The sequence below is a fragment of the Camelus ferus genome, chromosome 1 (assembly GCF_009834535.1).
Source record: "Camelus ferus isolate YT-003-E chromosome 1, BCGSAC_Cfer_1.0, whole genome shotgun sequence".
Lineage (NCBI taxonomy): Eukaryota > Metazoa > Chordata > Mammalia > Artiodactyla > Camelidae > Camelus > Camelus ferus.
This window is the reverse complement of record NC_045696.1, coordinates 11099410-11112336: the sequence shown is the minus strand read 5'-3', so window position 1 is coordinate 11112336 and position 12927 is coordinate 11099410. Positions and strand designations below refer to the sequence as shown.

The 12927-nt window shown below is 50.1% G+C and overlaps 1 protein-coding gene across 8 annotated transcripts in view; it reads left to right on the top strand.

Annotated features, from left to right (window-relative positions):
- The window catches only part of EVA1C (eva-1 homolog C), an 81530-nt gene that overhangs the window by 28258 nt on the left and 40345 nt on the right, over positions 1 to 12927 (top strand). For 4 of the 8 annotated variants that reach the window (XM_032476206.1, XM_032476178.1, XM_032476008.1 and 1 more), the window contains exons 2-4: positions 4960 to 5156; positions 7986 to 8109; positions 12291 to 12362. In XM_032476206.1, the coding sequence (XP_032332097.1) occupies positions 4960 to 5156; positions 7986 to 8109; positions 12291 to 12362 (393 nt within the window). The remainder of the gene's footprint in view (positions 1 to 4959; positions 5157 to 7985; positions 8110 to 12290; positions 12363 to 12927) is intronic. The other 4 variants (XM_032476260.1, XM_032476153.1, XM_032476169.1 and 1 more) reach the window with 1 other exon arrangement.

Sequence of the window (12927 nt, the reverse complement as noted above, 5' to 3'; positions counted from 1 at the left end):
CAGGTCATGTGTCATCTGCCCCTTGTTCAAGATTAACCTTGGCAGCAGGCTTTTGCTTCCTCCAGCTCCTACCTGCATCCTGGGAGATGCAGGATCCAGAGCGCATCTTTCCAGCTCCTGGCATCTCACTTCCAATAACCTCCTCCACCCACCTCGTATACCGTCTTCCATGGCCACGTCCACGGACATTCATCACCTGCAACTGCTCCACTTTGAAATCTTTTCAGACAGCTTTTGGGCACAAGCTCTGGGTCTGCAGAGTTCTCTCCAGCTGGCTGGTGTGACTGGCCCCGCTCTGACCTCTGGACCTCAGCAGGACCTCTGTTCCCCCGGGCCTGTCCGTGCTCGTTTCCTTCTCTTTGTTTAGCTTGGAGCCCACAGTCCATCAAATCAAGCTGTTTCTTGCTAATACCTACTTTCAATTTTGTTTGACCTTAACTCACAGGAAGAAATACAATGTACATATGACCCAGGACATTTGCGTATGTATTTATACACACACACACATACATACATGCATAGACCTTTCCCAAACCCAACCCAGTCATAATTATTTAAAAGTCTCTCCCTGGGCATCAGTTCTTATGACCATATCCTTATTTCTCTCCTCATCTTCACCAAGTGGTTGCAAGGGCCATCTGTGTAAACTGCTGGTTTCTTACGGCTGCTGTAACAAATTACCCCACACTTAGTGGCTTGAAACAGCACAGGCTTATTCTCGTACAGTTCTGGAGGTCAGAAGTCTAAAATCAAGGTGTTGGCAGGGCTGCATTCCTTCTGGAGGCTTCAGGGCACAGTCTGTTTCCTTGCCTTTTCCAGTTTCTAGAAACCAGCTACGTTTTTGGCTCATGGCTGCACCATGCCAGCCTCTGGTTCTGTTGCCACATCTCCTTTTTCTGACTTTGACCTTCTCGCCTCCCTCTTATAAGGACCTTTGTCTTTATGTTTGTCCCTCCCAGATCATCCAGGATCATCTCGCCATCTCAAGATATTAATCATAACTGCAAAGTCCCATTTACAATGTAAAGCTACATATTCACAGGTTCTGCGGCTTGGTACCTGTGGACATTTTAGGAGTGGAGCATTATTCTGTCTGTCACGTGAACCATCTTCAATTTCCTTAACTTCCACTCATTTTTCAACCTTTTCTAAAGAAGCTTCTGTTTCCTGCTCACCGCCCCAAATGCCTCTCTAAATGGTCCTTGATGGTCTCCGTGGTGCTGAAAGCAGCGGGAAGTTCTGATTGTCCTTCCTGACCTCTTAGCAGCTTGCGACCGATCAGAATGGGGTACAGGAAGGCACCTGTGAGGGCTGACAGAGCCCATCCTCATGAGCGTTTCCTGCTGTCAATGTAGAGAAGGGTCTAGTGTGGATGGGGTCGGCTGCAGAAGAGAGTGATCCGTGACTCCCCTTCCCCCATAAATCAGCCACAGACTCCATAGTGTCTAGACTTTCTTAATTAGTATAAAGTTTTGGTCACATAACTGCAGATAAAGGTTGGTTTTTTAAAAACACTTTTGTTGTGGTGTAATCCTGGTACAGTAAACTATGCATATTTCATATGTACGATTTGATGACTTTTGATAGATGTGTGCACCCATGAAACCACCACCAGAATCAAGATAGCTCACATTCCCATCACTCCCCAAGAGGTGCAAATTTCAAATCCCCAATTTATCCCTTCCCGCCCCCTACAGGTAAAGGTTTTTTTAAACAAACATTTTAAAGTATCTACCAACACCAAAGTGCATAGATCCTAAGTGTGTAGCTGGGTGAACTTTCACAAAATAAAACATGTATCCACCCTTCAGGTTAAGAAGCAGAACTTTGCCAGTCCGCGTGAACTCCCCCTCAAACCCCTCCCCTGTCACTAACCCCTGTCCTCCCCAAAGTAGTGCTATCCTGGGAAGGCATGGGTGGTCTTTAAACTTTTTCTTTTTTAAATAGACTTTCTTTGCAAAATTGAGAGAAAGTTCAGAAATTTCCCGTATACCCCTGTCCCCACACATGCACAGCCTCCCCCACTGTCAACACCACAGTGAACCTGCTTTGACTGCCTGATTCTCACAGAGTCCATAGTTTCCACTGGGATTCGTCCTTTGTCTGGTACATTCTACGGGTGTTGACAAATGCGTAATGACACGCATCCCCCACTGGAGTATCACATAGTTCCTCTGTGCTCCACCTCTTCGTCCCTCTCTCCCCCAAACCTCCAGGCAACCACGAATGTTTTTACCATGTCTCCATGGTTTTGCCTTTTCCAGAACATCATATAGTTGGGATCATGCAGTATGGAAGCTTTTCATGCTGGCTTCTTTCACTTAGTAATACTATGTGTTTACATGTTTTCTATGTCTGCTGCGGCTTCATAGCTCACTTCGTTTTAGTGCTGAATAATATTCCGTTGTTGGATCTAGGCATAGGTTTTCAAAGAAAGAAGTGGACTGAGTCTGGAGCAGGTTTTACTGCTACAGTACCTTCTTTGTCCTTGTGCAGTGTTAAGGCTGGTATCCTGGGAGGGAGGCTCCCCGCTCTCGCCTCAAAGTACAGAAGGGCTCGAAAGACCTCGAGTCTGTCAATTCTGTGCAGTGAGTTTCTGCCTCCCAAAGATCACTCTCACAAGACGAATATGGTACACAGCAGGGCTCGGGCCACTGCACTGTACTCGTCTTGTGTTCTGATGTAAATGGTCCCACAGAGCTCAAGTTCGTTTACTGGGGATGGAGGACAGACCACATGACAGATGGAGGAAAGAAAGGTGATGGCCCGAACACAGAGGAAGTTTCTCATTCTTGTAATAGTCTGTGGAACAGGCAGCAATTCCCTCCATGAATCCGGGACCCAGCCCCCTTCCATCTTGTGGCTCTACCAGCCCCAGGGCCTTATCATTACCTTCATTTAGCCAGAGTAACACATGGTCTTGTGGACGAACCATAAACATGAAGCTGAAGTCACGGTCCTATAATTAATTTAACATCTCAGTCAGCTGATCATCCTTTATGGTCCTGGTGAGTGATGGGGTGATGGACAAGAAAGTTTTAATGACAAAGATGAAAAGACTCAAGAAAGGGGGTACCAGCCAGAGGAGTTTCCACATGGGTACCGGCTGGGGGGCAGCATCAGGGCCACCCTGAGTTCCCTGGTTTGGCTCATAACAGGATGCTGAAATCCCACAGAGGAGGCTGCAACTCTCACAAATAGTGGCTTTATCAGGACCTACCTGTGTGTCCTGCAGGAGGATGCTGACCTGGGCCCCCAGAGGGTCTCTGCCTGACCTTTCTCAGTGCTTGGTGGGGTTCACCGTATGAATGACGACATTCCAACAAGCAGGACCCTGACTCACTTGCCTGCTGCCTGAGGGCAGTTTTGCTGCTCCAGTTAGATTCTGCTTCTCGAAGTGAAGTTAAATCAGGGTAGCTGATTTCTTGGCCATTCTTATGATGGTTTTTAAGGGCAAGAAAAAAAAAAAAAAACAAGTTGCAGCGAGAGACCTAAGGTCTGGATGAAGTGTGCTGGGCGGGTGCCCAGTCTCCATCTTCAGATGGGCAAGTGTGGATGGGCACGGCTGCCCACCTACAGCAAAGCATCTCAGTGCCTTTTCTCTGACCGTCAGGGACGCCCAGGGAGCTGGACGGGGTGCCTTTGGCGGAGCATTGCTGTCCAGAGGATTTTGAAACCTAAGCAGGAATAGCTCGAGCACAGCCCATCTGTGTGGGAACTGGGGAGCCGTGACACGGCCTTCCTCCACACCCACTCCTCCCGCTCGGAGGCCGAGGGCTGCCAAGCCCGTCTCCCACACACCTCACCAGAAAGTCCCTGGCTCCCCTCCCAGCCGCCTTGCACTTGACCTCGTGAGGTGTGAGAAGGAGGAAAGGAATCTACATTTCAGATGAACCTTCCTTCCTCCTTTCTGAGCCACAGGTCCGGGCCACCGGCGCCTGCCAGGCCATCTGCGTAGCACATCAGAACTCAGGGCCCGCTCAGCTCCCCCCTGCCCGCTGGAGCTGCAGGGATCGGGGGCCTGTGTGAGTTTGCGGGGGCTGCTGGAACAAATGCCCACCAGCTCGGGTGACCGAAAACAACAGTAATGTCCTCTCTCACGGTTCTGGAGGCCAGAAGTTAGAGATCAAGGTGTCACCAGGGCCATGCTGTCTCGGAAGGTTCTAAGGAAGAATCTTTCCTTGCCTCTTCCAGCATTTGGTGGCTCCTGGCAGTCCTTGGTGTTCCTGGCTTGTCGGGACATCGCTCTGGTCTTTAAGAGGCAGTCTCCCTCTGCGTCTCTTCTTATCAAGACTCCTGTCATCAAGGATTAAGGGCCTGTCTTACTCCAGTGTGACTTCGTCTTAGCTAATTACATCTGCGATGACCCCATCCCTGAGGTTCCAAGTGAACGTGAATTTGGGGGAGACACTGTTCGACCCATAACAGAGCCCTGCCATCCACCCCTTCCCCTCCTTTCATTCTGTGCAAGGTGCCTGCAGGACTGAGGGCAGGGCCAGGAGTGGTTTCCTAAGATAAAATATCACCCCCTTTCTCCAGGGAGGCCTAGTCTAGCTAGTAGGAGATGAGAGAACTCCATCTCCCTCAGGACAGGCATCCACATGCCCCAGGGACATCCCACTCGCAATTTTTTCCTGCTTTATAGAGACAATTTGGGACTTCTTGGCCCCTGACCAGTCCCTTAGGCACTTCCTGGAAGGAAAGATCTCTCGGAGCCTTGCAGCGGGCCATCCCAGACTGAGGTTTCCAGCCCAGACGTGAAAACTGGCACCTGCTCCCTCTGCCCCAGCTCCGGGCCTGCCTAGTGTCCTCTCCGGGGAGCAGCAGAGGAAGCTCCGATCCACACCTTCCTCACTGACCAGCCCCTTCCCCGGGGGGAGCCGAGGTCCTCCTGCTCTGAAACCCCTGAAGGAACAGAGCGTTCCCGGGCCTCTTGTAACCCGGCTGAATATTTTCCAGGTTACCTAACCAAGCTCCTGCAAAACCACACGGCCTATGCCTGCGACGGGGACCACCTGAAGCTTCAGTGCCCTCGGCATTCTACGATAAGTGTCCAGTCGGCATTTTATGGGCAAGATTACCAAACGTGTAGCACACAGCCGCCTGCCTCCCAGCGGGAAGACAGCTTAACCTGTGTGGCGCCCACCACGCTGCAGGTATTGCCTTCTGTAGCTGTTTCAAGATGACAAAATGATTTTCTCTCTCCCTCTCTGTCTCTGTCTCTCTCTGTGTATATATTTGTGATTATATAGTTCACTCAAAGCAAACCTAGTCCATGAAAATCCCACTTTCTACGAATCACCAATTTTGCAGGTGAGCTATTCTTTGCTTCTCAAAAGGATTCCTTACCAAACAGGTCTAAATAGAATTCCTACTTATCGGAGAGCTCCCTTAATACACGTGCCAGGTGAATTTTTTCATAGCCATAGTGCTCCCTGCAGGAAAGCAGAGTACAGCCATGTGGGGCGTCAGCCTCCAAGCCTGTATCTCTCGTCAGCACCCCAGGAGTGAGACAAGGCTGCGGATGCTTTAGTGGAAACCACAAGGCAGACATCGGAGGTCACATCAAATTCTTAGACAATGCACTCAGGGAAGCCAAACATCGATAATTATCTTTTTTGGGTTTTTTTGTTTTGTTTATTTATGCTTTGCTTCTCCAGTTGTAGGTAATCTCATTTGGGAAACTTTGGGCAGTCTCTGCCTTCTGGATGGTACCAGGAATTAGAGGTGGGGGGTTGACTCATTCTTTTTTTTGGTTGGTGATAGGGAAATATTTTGTCTATGAGGAGGTCAAAACTAATACAAAAGTGATGATGTTAGACTACTGTGGCTTTTAGTTATCCAAGCAAACTCTACTCTGCTGTCCCCAGCCCCTCAACATTGATAAGTCATTGGCCCAGATTACGGAGTCACTTGGCTTTCGATTTTTTTTAATGCCTACAAATTTCCATATGAATCCGCTGAAGTCAGGGTGGTTAGAGCAGGTAGCAACTGGATGTCAGCTTGATATTGTCAGTTGTGGGAAGTGTGGGTGAAGGTAAACCCCTTGGAGGACTGAGGAGAAATGGACTTCGCTTTAACGCTATGCAGCGCTCCCTGAGACCCGCGGCGGAGAAGCAAACGTAATGTGGTAATGGAAGGAGTTTTCTATTTGTGTAGTACGTCTTGCTTCCCTTCCAAGCACTGTAGCATCTCGGTAGTCATCTGATTGGTAAAGATAACTGAGGAGCCAAAAGGGATGTGCTTGAATGAATCCCCTGGTTCCTACACCCTGAGGAGAGACAACATGTCTTCTGGAGGCGAGCAGTGACTTTCCTTATGTGCCCAATCCTTCCCTGTATCCCCAAAATGCCCACTTCCTCACCCCAGCAGTCCTGCCCACCCGTCCCTGGCGCCTAGGCTGTCTGCTGCCCTCCTCGGTGCATAAAAAGAACGTTGGCAAGAGCCGCCAGGGCGGAAGTTCACACTTCCACCTACTTTGTGCAAGTACGAGCTCCTGGCACCCTGCAGTTCCAAAGTCTGGGCACCAACCTCGTCCTTCAATAGGGCGCCTGCCTCTGCCAGGCAGCCCCCGGGACGAGGATGTTCCCGTCACCAGGCAGACAAGTCAGCGTTTGTGAACACAATTCTGATGTTGTTCGGAGGCTTTGTTTGCCAGAAACCTCCCTGTGTGCTGCCCTTTCATCCAGAGATCAAAGGATCTTTTACTTTGTGTCTTTTAAGCGCGTTTGGGAGCTGAGGCAAGGTGCCTCCTCAGAGAGCTGTTGCGTCACGTGGGCGAGAACAGGTTGACATCGCACAGGAGGACCTCCCCTGATCTAGCCTGTGACTAAACGGCCGCGGGAAGTGGCCTGTGTGCATTTTTCAGCTGTCATCCTGTTTGGAAGCCGCCCTGCCTCGGGTCCCATTCTGTGGTTGTAACCCAAGGAGCCATCCCAGGGCTCACCCTCAGCCACGAGGATGTGCACCGTCATCTAGGGATGCTCAGGGTTTCCCCGGACACTGACCCTGGTTTCATACACATCTGTGGGGCCCTTGAGGTGACACGTGAGTCCAGGTAGGACCAGCGTCCTTTACAGAGATATTCCCTGAGCTGCTGTGAGAACTTGGCGACTCAGACAGGTTGGTGACTCTGTGCTAAATTCAGTCCAACAGTCATCAGTAGATTCTTGGGAACATGTGTACTGTTTTTGATGTCCTTTCTACCAGAACCAAGTGAAGAAACTCTGTGTTTGTCACGGGCAGGGCCTGGTCCGATTGGGAGCTGGGAGGGCAGCACTGGGACGCTGGGCCTGTCTGCGACCCCGCGTTGAGGCTCCACACGCTTCCGCAGAGCAGGGGAGGTCGGCCTGGAGAAGGTCAGGGGAGACGCAGGGAAAGCTTCTAAGTCAAGTGGGCGCCGCGCCCTTGAGGTTGGCGAGGGTGGGAAACAGCATTTTTAGTTTTCACTTGTTGACCTGGGTTTGGGTCTGGGCTTCCGAGGCGTCCCCGGAAAGCTGAGTGTCCCTGCGGCCGGCGTGGGGCTGTCTCTAAGGCTGAGGAGCTGCAGTGAAGGTCCGCATCCCCAGAGCGCCCTCTCAGCTTTACAGCCAGGGTACCCTCCCAGGGGTACCCCCACATCGCTTCCAGTCCACACTCTGCGGTGCCCTGATCTTGCCTCCGTCCCCAGCAGCCTCCAAATCAGTTTGCCAGAACCATCAGCAGGAGTGCCAGGCGAGGCGCACGGGAGGCTGCTTTTCTGACAGCCTGGCGCTGTTGGAGCAGACGTGTCCCTTTGGGAGAGGTGGGGCACCAACCCCACCAGCCACGTGTGTGCGCTTCTGTCTGAGACGCAGCTCGTCCCGCTCAGAGGTTTTCTGTGTGAGCCCCCCGCCAGGCAGGCCGGTGCCCCTCCCTCCTCAGGGCGCGGAGCAGCCCAGGTGCGGGGTCTCGCAGACACTGCGTGTGGTTTTCAAGCCTGTCCCTTTTCTACCCCCTCATTTTAGAAGGTGCTGGACGAATGCCAGAACCAGCGGGCCTGCCACCTCTTGGTCAATAGCCGTGTTTTTGGACCTGACCTTTGTCCAGGAAGCAGTAAATACCTCCTGGTCTCCTTTAAATGCCAACCTAGTAAGTAACTTCCGAGGGGGACAACGGGGGAGGGTGTGGTGTGGGCGCCCCGTTTCATTCACACCTTGGACCAAAATTCTCTGCTAGTTGGCATTCGTTTAACTTTGCAGCTCTTGTTAATAGGAATGTTGGGGCTCATCCCATTTGGCCTTTTAGTTCGTGTGTTTTTCTGTGTGTGTGCACGCTTACCTGTGTATGTTCTTGCAAATCCCTGAATTTCTAAAAATTCTCCCTAATATGTAAAACTCAGTTGTACTGATGCCAAAGATGTCGGGGCATCCGGGTGGCAGGAGACTGCAGCTGCTCGTCCCCAATGTGAGGACCCCAGTCCTCCTTTTGAGGAAGGCGTGTTGTGAGGGTCCCCGCCAGCTGAAGGGCAACTTGCTCCTCCAAGGGGGCCGGTGGCACAGCTCCCAGCCCAGCTCACGGTTCCAGATCTTTACAGACCAGCCCCTTCCCACTTTTGTCTTTGTTGGGGGCTCCTGAAACAGCGTCCTTTCCCAAGGAGAAAGAAAGAGGAAGAAAGAGGAAGAGGAATTGGCGGGAGCAACCTCTTCTGTCTGATTCTTGCACTTTTGTTCACTGACTTTCGCCATTTCTAACACATATGGGTTTTGTAGTTAACCCACTGCAGGCCAGAAATAGCTGCTCTTCAGTGAGTAGGTCACACCTCCAGGCATGGAGGGTCAGCCTGAGACAAGCCGTAGGTAATCACAGTTTCCAAGTAATACTTGAAAAACTTATTGAGAAGACAGCAACAACATTTAGCCAAACATAAAGGATGATATTTTAAAAATTCTGCACTGCCACTCCAATGTAATGGTCCTCAGTTTTTGTTTTTTTGTTGTTGTTGTTTTTTGTTTTTTTGCATTATGTTCTCTGTTGGTTTCTGCTTCGGCAGCCCAGCATCTCCCGAGACCCTGGGTGGCCTGGGTTCCCGCGGTGGGTGAGGCATCAGCCACGCTCATGCAATGGTCTCGGGCACACCGCTGTGGAGAAAACCCTGGATCCTTTAGGCAAACATCCAGGCTTCTGTCTCAAACCCTTTCCTCGCTAGGGCCCAGATACCTCAGACCCACGCGGTGGCTCAGCTCCCATGTTGTGCATTCAGACACACTCAGACTCACTCATATTCAGACGTACACCCTCATACACCTATCACACAATCAGTGCACATGCACAGACACTCAAACATGCACACTGTCATACCTGTATACACTGTTACACACAGATGCACTGTCACACACGTAGTCACACGCATAGTCACACATACACACACTTGCAAGTTCACACAATCTCAGACTCCCACAAGCTGGCCCAAACTTTGCAGAGCAGCCTAACTCCCTCCCCTCCCCTCTAGGAATTCTCACTAAGTCCTGCTCCCCTCAGTAGACTCAGGAAAATCACTTCCAGATGCCCATGTTCTTAGTGGCATCCTTCCACTGCTGACTCTTAAAAGTGACCACACCCTGCCCTGCCTTTGGCCACAGCCCTTGGCCACGCCCTTGACTGCCTTAGCTTTGCCTTCTTTTTCTCTTCCACCTGTTTATTGGGATATTCTCTCATGCTTTCTATGTGTTGGAAACCGTTCACAATAAAAAATTAAGCAAGACCAGCCTCTTGAAGAAGTGAAAGGCCTTTGTGAATTAGCAGAACCCCAGATAAGCCAGTGCTGGGACACAGCCTTGTTTGTACGGCGGGCAGTTAGGTCTGTTTGCTAATCTCATCGTAGCAAACACTTATTAAGCACCTGCTATGCACAGGGGTGGCCAGGTGTTGGCTCTGAAGAGAACTCGCATCTCGCAAAGGATTCCTGGATGGTGGTTCTGTCTTGGGTGGTTTCCAATGTCCTTTCATCCAGTTAGCATTTACTCAAAGCTTCACATAGCTGGTTGCTTCTCAACCTTTAGATTCTAGGCCAAGTATCACCTTTCTCCAGAAAAATCATAACTGTCCAAAAAACATCTGAATAAGACCCCTGTGCCCTTGGTCCTGTGCAAGAAGCTCAGAGGAGGACTTGACCTTCAGGCAAGACTTTCCTGGCAAGTGGTGTTGAACTCCTGGGGTGGGGTCAGGGCACAGGAAGACCACTCCTTACAGAAGCCTGTGACCAGAGGGTGCAGGGGGCTGGAGGGAGCAAAAGGAGCACCAGGCAGAGGCTGGAGCAGGACGCAGGGTCCTGACAGCCAGGGAAGGAGGTGGAGTCTCTCTCGAGGGCAGCATTTCTGCAGGGTGGGTCCTCGATGGGGTTGGGACCCCCTCTGGCTGCCCCGTGTGTACAGATGAGAGGGGTAGAGCCTTTATATTTTAGTCGATTTGAGCTACTGTAACAAAATGCCATTAATTAGGTGGCTTGTAATCAACAGAAATGTATTTCTCTCAGTTCTGGAGGCTGAGAAGGCCAGGGTCAAGGTGCCAGCAGATTAGGTATCTGCCAAGGGGGCTGCTTCCTCACAGACAGCTGTCCTGCTTCCTGTAACCTCGCTGGGCAGAGGGAGGAGGAATCTCTGTGGGGTCTCTTTTATAAGGGCACTAATCCCATTCGTGAGGGCCCCACCTCCTAACAGTACCACATGGGCATTAGGATTTCAGCATATGCATTTTAGGGGGACACAAACATTCAGACCAGAGCACCTCGTGTGACCTAGAGGCACTGCAGCTGGGGAGGCAGCTCCTGTTGCTGCTGTGAGATAGAGGAGGAAGGAGGTGGTCCCCACACCTTCCTCTTTTTCTGCAGCCCCTCTCATTTCTGGCAGCTCTTCTCCATGGTCCCAGGTCCAGCCCCTGCATAATAACACTCTGATTGTCCAGAGGCTCCCCTGATGCACCCAGGAGTGCATGAAGCCAGCTGTTACCACAGGAGCCAGTTGTACCCATCTCTTCCTAGCCTTGCCCGTGTACAGCAAAATCTGCCACGATGGCAGTATTTACACCAGGGGGATCGGCAAAGGCTACAAAACAGGGCTCGTTTATATGTTTACTTTTGGAGAATATTTTACCAGGAATCCTTACTAGAACCTTCTTTTCCCATTTCACCTCCTCCCTAAAGTTCATCACCTCCTTCCTGAATCTCATCCCCTCAGAGAATTTTGGTTCCAGTGAGTCTTTGAATTTAGGCAGCTCTGGGTTCATATTTCTGTCTCCTGTGTAGCTGCTGTGTGACCTTTGGCAAGGGAGGGAAACTTTCTGAGGCCCCCTAACTCAATTGCAAAATGAAGACAAAGTACCTTCTGCATAGAGTCGTTGCAAGACTGTGAAAATACAGTGCTGTGTGTAGAATGCTTAGCACAGGGCCTGGCATAGAGTTGAGCTCAGTAATTGGTAGCTCTTCTTCCAAGAGGTAGGTTAAAGTAATTCTTGCTAAAGATGTGAATGACTGAAAGGCAGTGATGTACCATTGGTTGGGGGTGAGGGGGTGTGTTCTGCCCTGGGTGTAGGCCATAGTAGGGTGCACTGTCTGTTGAGAATTTAAGAACACAATAAAAGGGACTAAATATCTGTCTGCACGTGACCATTGCCATGCTCTGGCAGCTGTAAGTAACATCATTGATAACATATCCCCATCAAGGCAGATCCTCCCCCTGCCCGTCTTTGGAAGGCCCTGGCTGCTGTGCGCATGTGTCTATGTGTTATTAAGGAGGAATGAGTCACTCACATCACCCTCTAATTGGGAGGGAGAATTGGTTGCTGTCGTCCTTTAAGCAGAGTCATGGTTCTGCCTTCACCCAGACTCCTGTCACTCTCCCCATCCAAACCCATGGGGATGTTGGTGACCCGTTTCTGGAAAGCGGCCCACACCTTTTCTAAATCTGATGCCATTAAGCACTCTAACTCAGTTCTTCTTTTTTATGTTTTTAATTTTTGTTGTAGGGGATGTAATTGGGTTTATTTATTGATCTTTTTAATGGAGGTGCTGGTGGTTGAACCCAGGACCTCATGCATGCTAGGCACACACTCTACCACCAACCTATACCCTCCCGCCTCTAACCCTGATCTAAAACAGATTCTAATTCTCTAAGAAAAGCAGCAATTATGTTAGTAGTCACTTTGCTTTTAGAACCCAGAAATGTCACTTTTAGGCGACAGTGAATTAATACATTCCCAAGGAACGAGGTGATTCCACACCTTACAAAGGGAACTCCAAGCATGTCATGTGATACTCACAGGCCCTTCCATTCCAGGAGATGATTTGCCCATAATCTGGGGACAGCGATCGCTGGAAGCCTTACTTGAGGGGTGCTGTGTTACTCCGGGTGAGTTTGGCTGGTACTGAGGCCACGTTTCATTGAATACATCTTAATGAATCAGAGAGATGGTGGCTACTAAATGCATTTCATGACATGCCTTAAAAAAAACTTCTAATTTTAAAAATTCTAGTAAGACAGAGAGAGAGAAAAGGAAAGAAAGAAACCATTCCTGTTAAAAAGTTTCCAGCTGACTGAGATAAGGCTTGGCTTTTGTCTTCCCTCCTCCTTTTTGGCAAGTTCTGCCGATGGCAGGCATTCTCCACATTTTTGGTATTCTTCTCTTTGGAAGGGTGCGTGAGCTCTTTTGGTGTGTCTACCCATTGCCCTCTGTTCTGCATCAAAGGCCCTCAGTTCACTCCGGACCTTTAAAGTCAGGCAATATTTCGGTGTTGGTGAGATTTAGTGTTTACTCATCAAAAGCACCGAAAAACTCATGCCAGTGCGGATATGACTCACCGAAATCAAACCCTCCAAAGTCAAGGTCAGACTCAGTGTTCTTTTTATTTAGAAAAAGAAAACAGAACTTTTCTTGGCTCTAAGTTTAAACTGAGATATGAAGATTCCAGTTAGT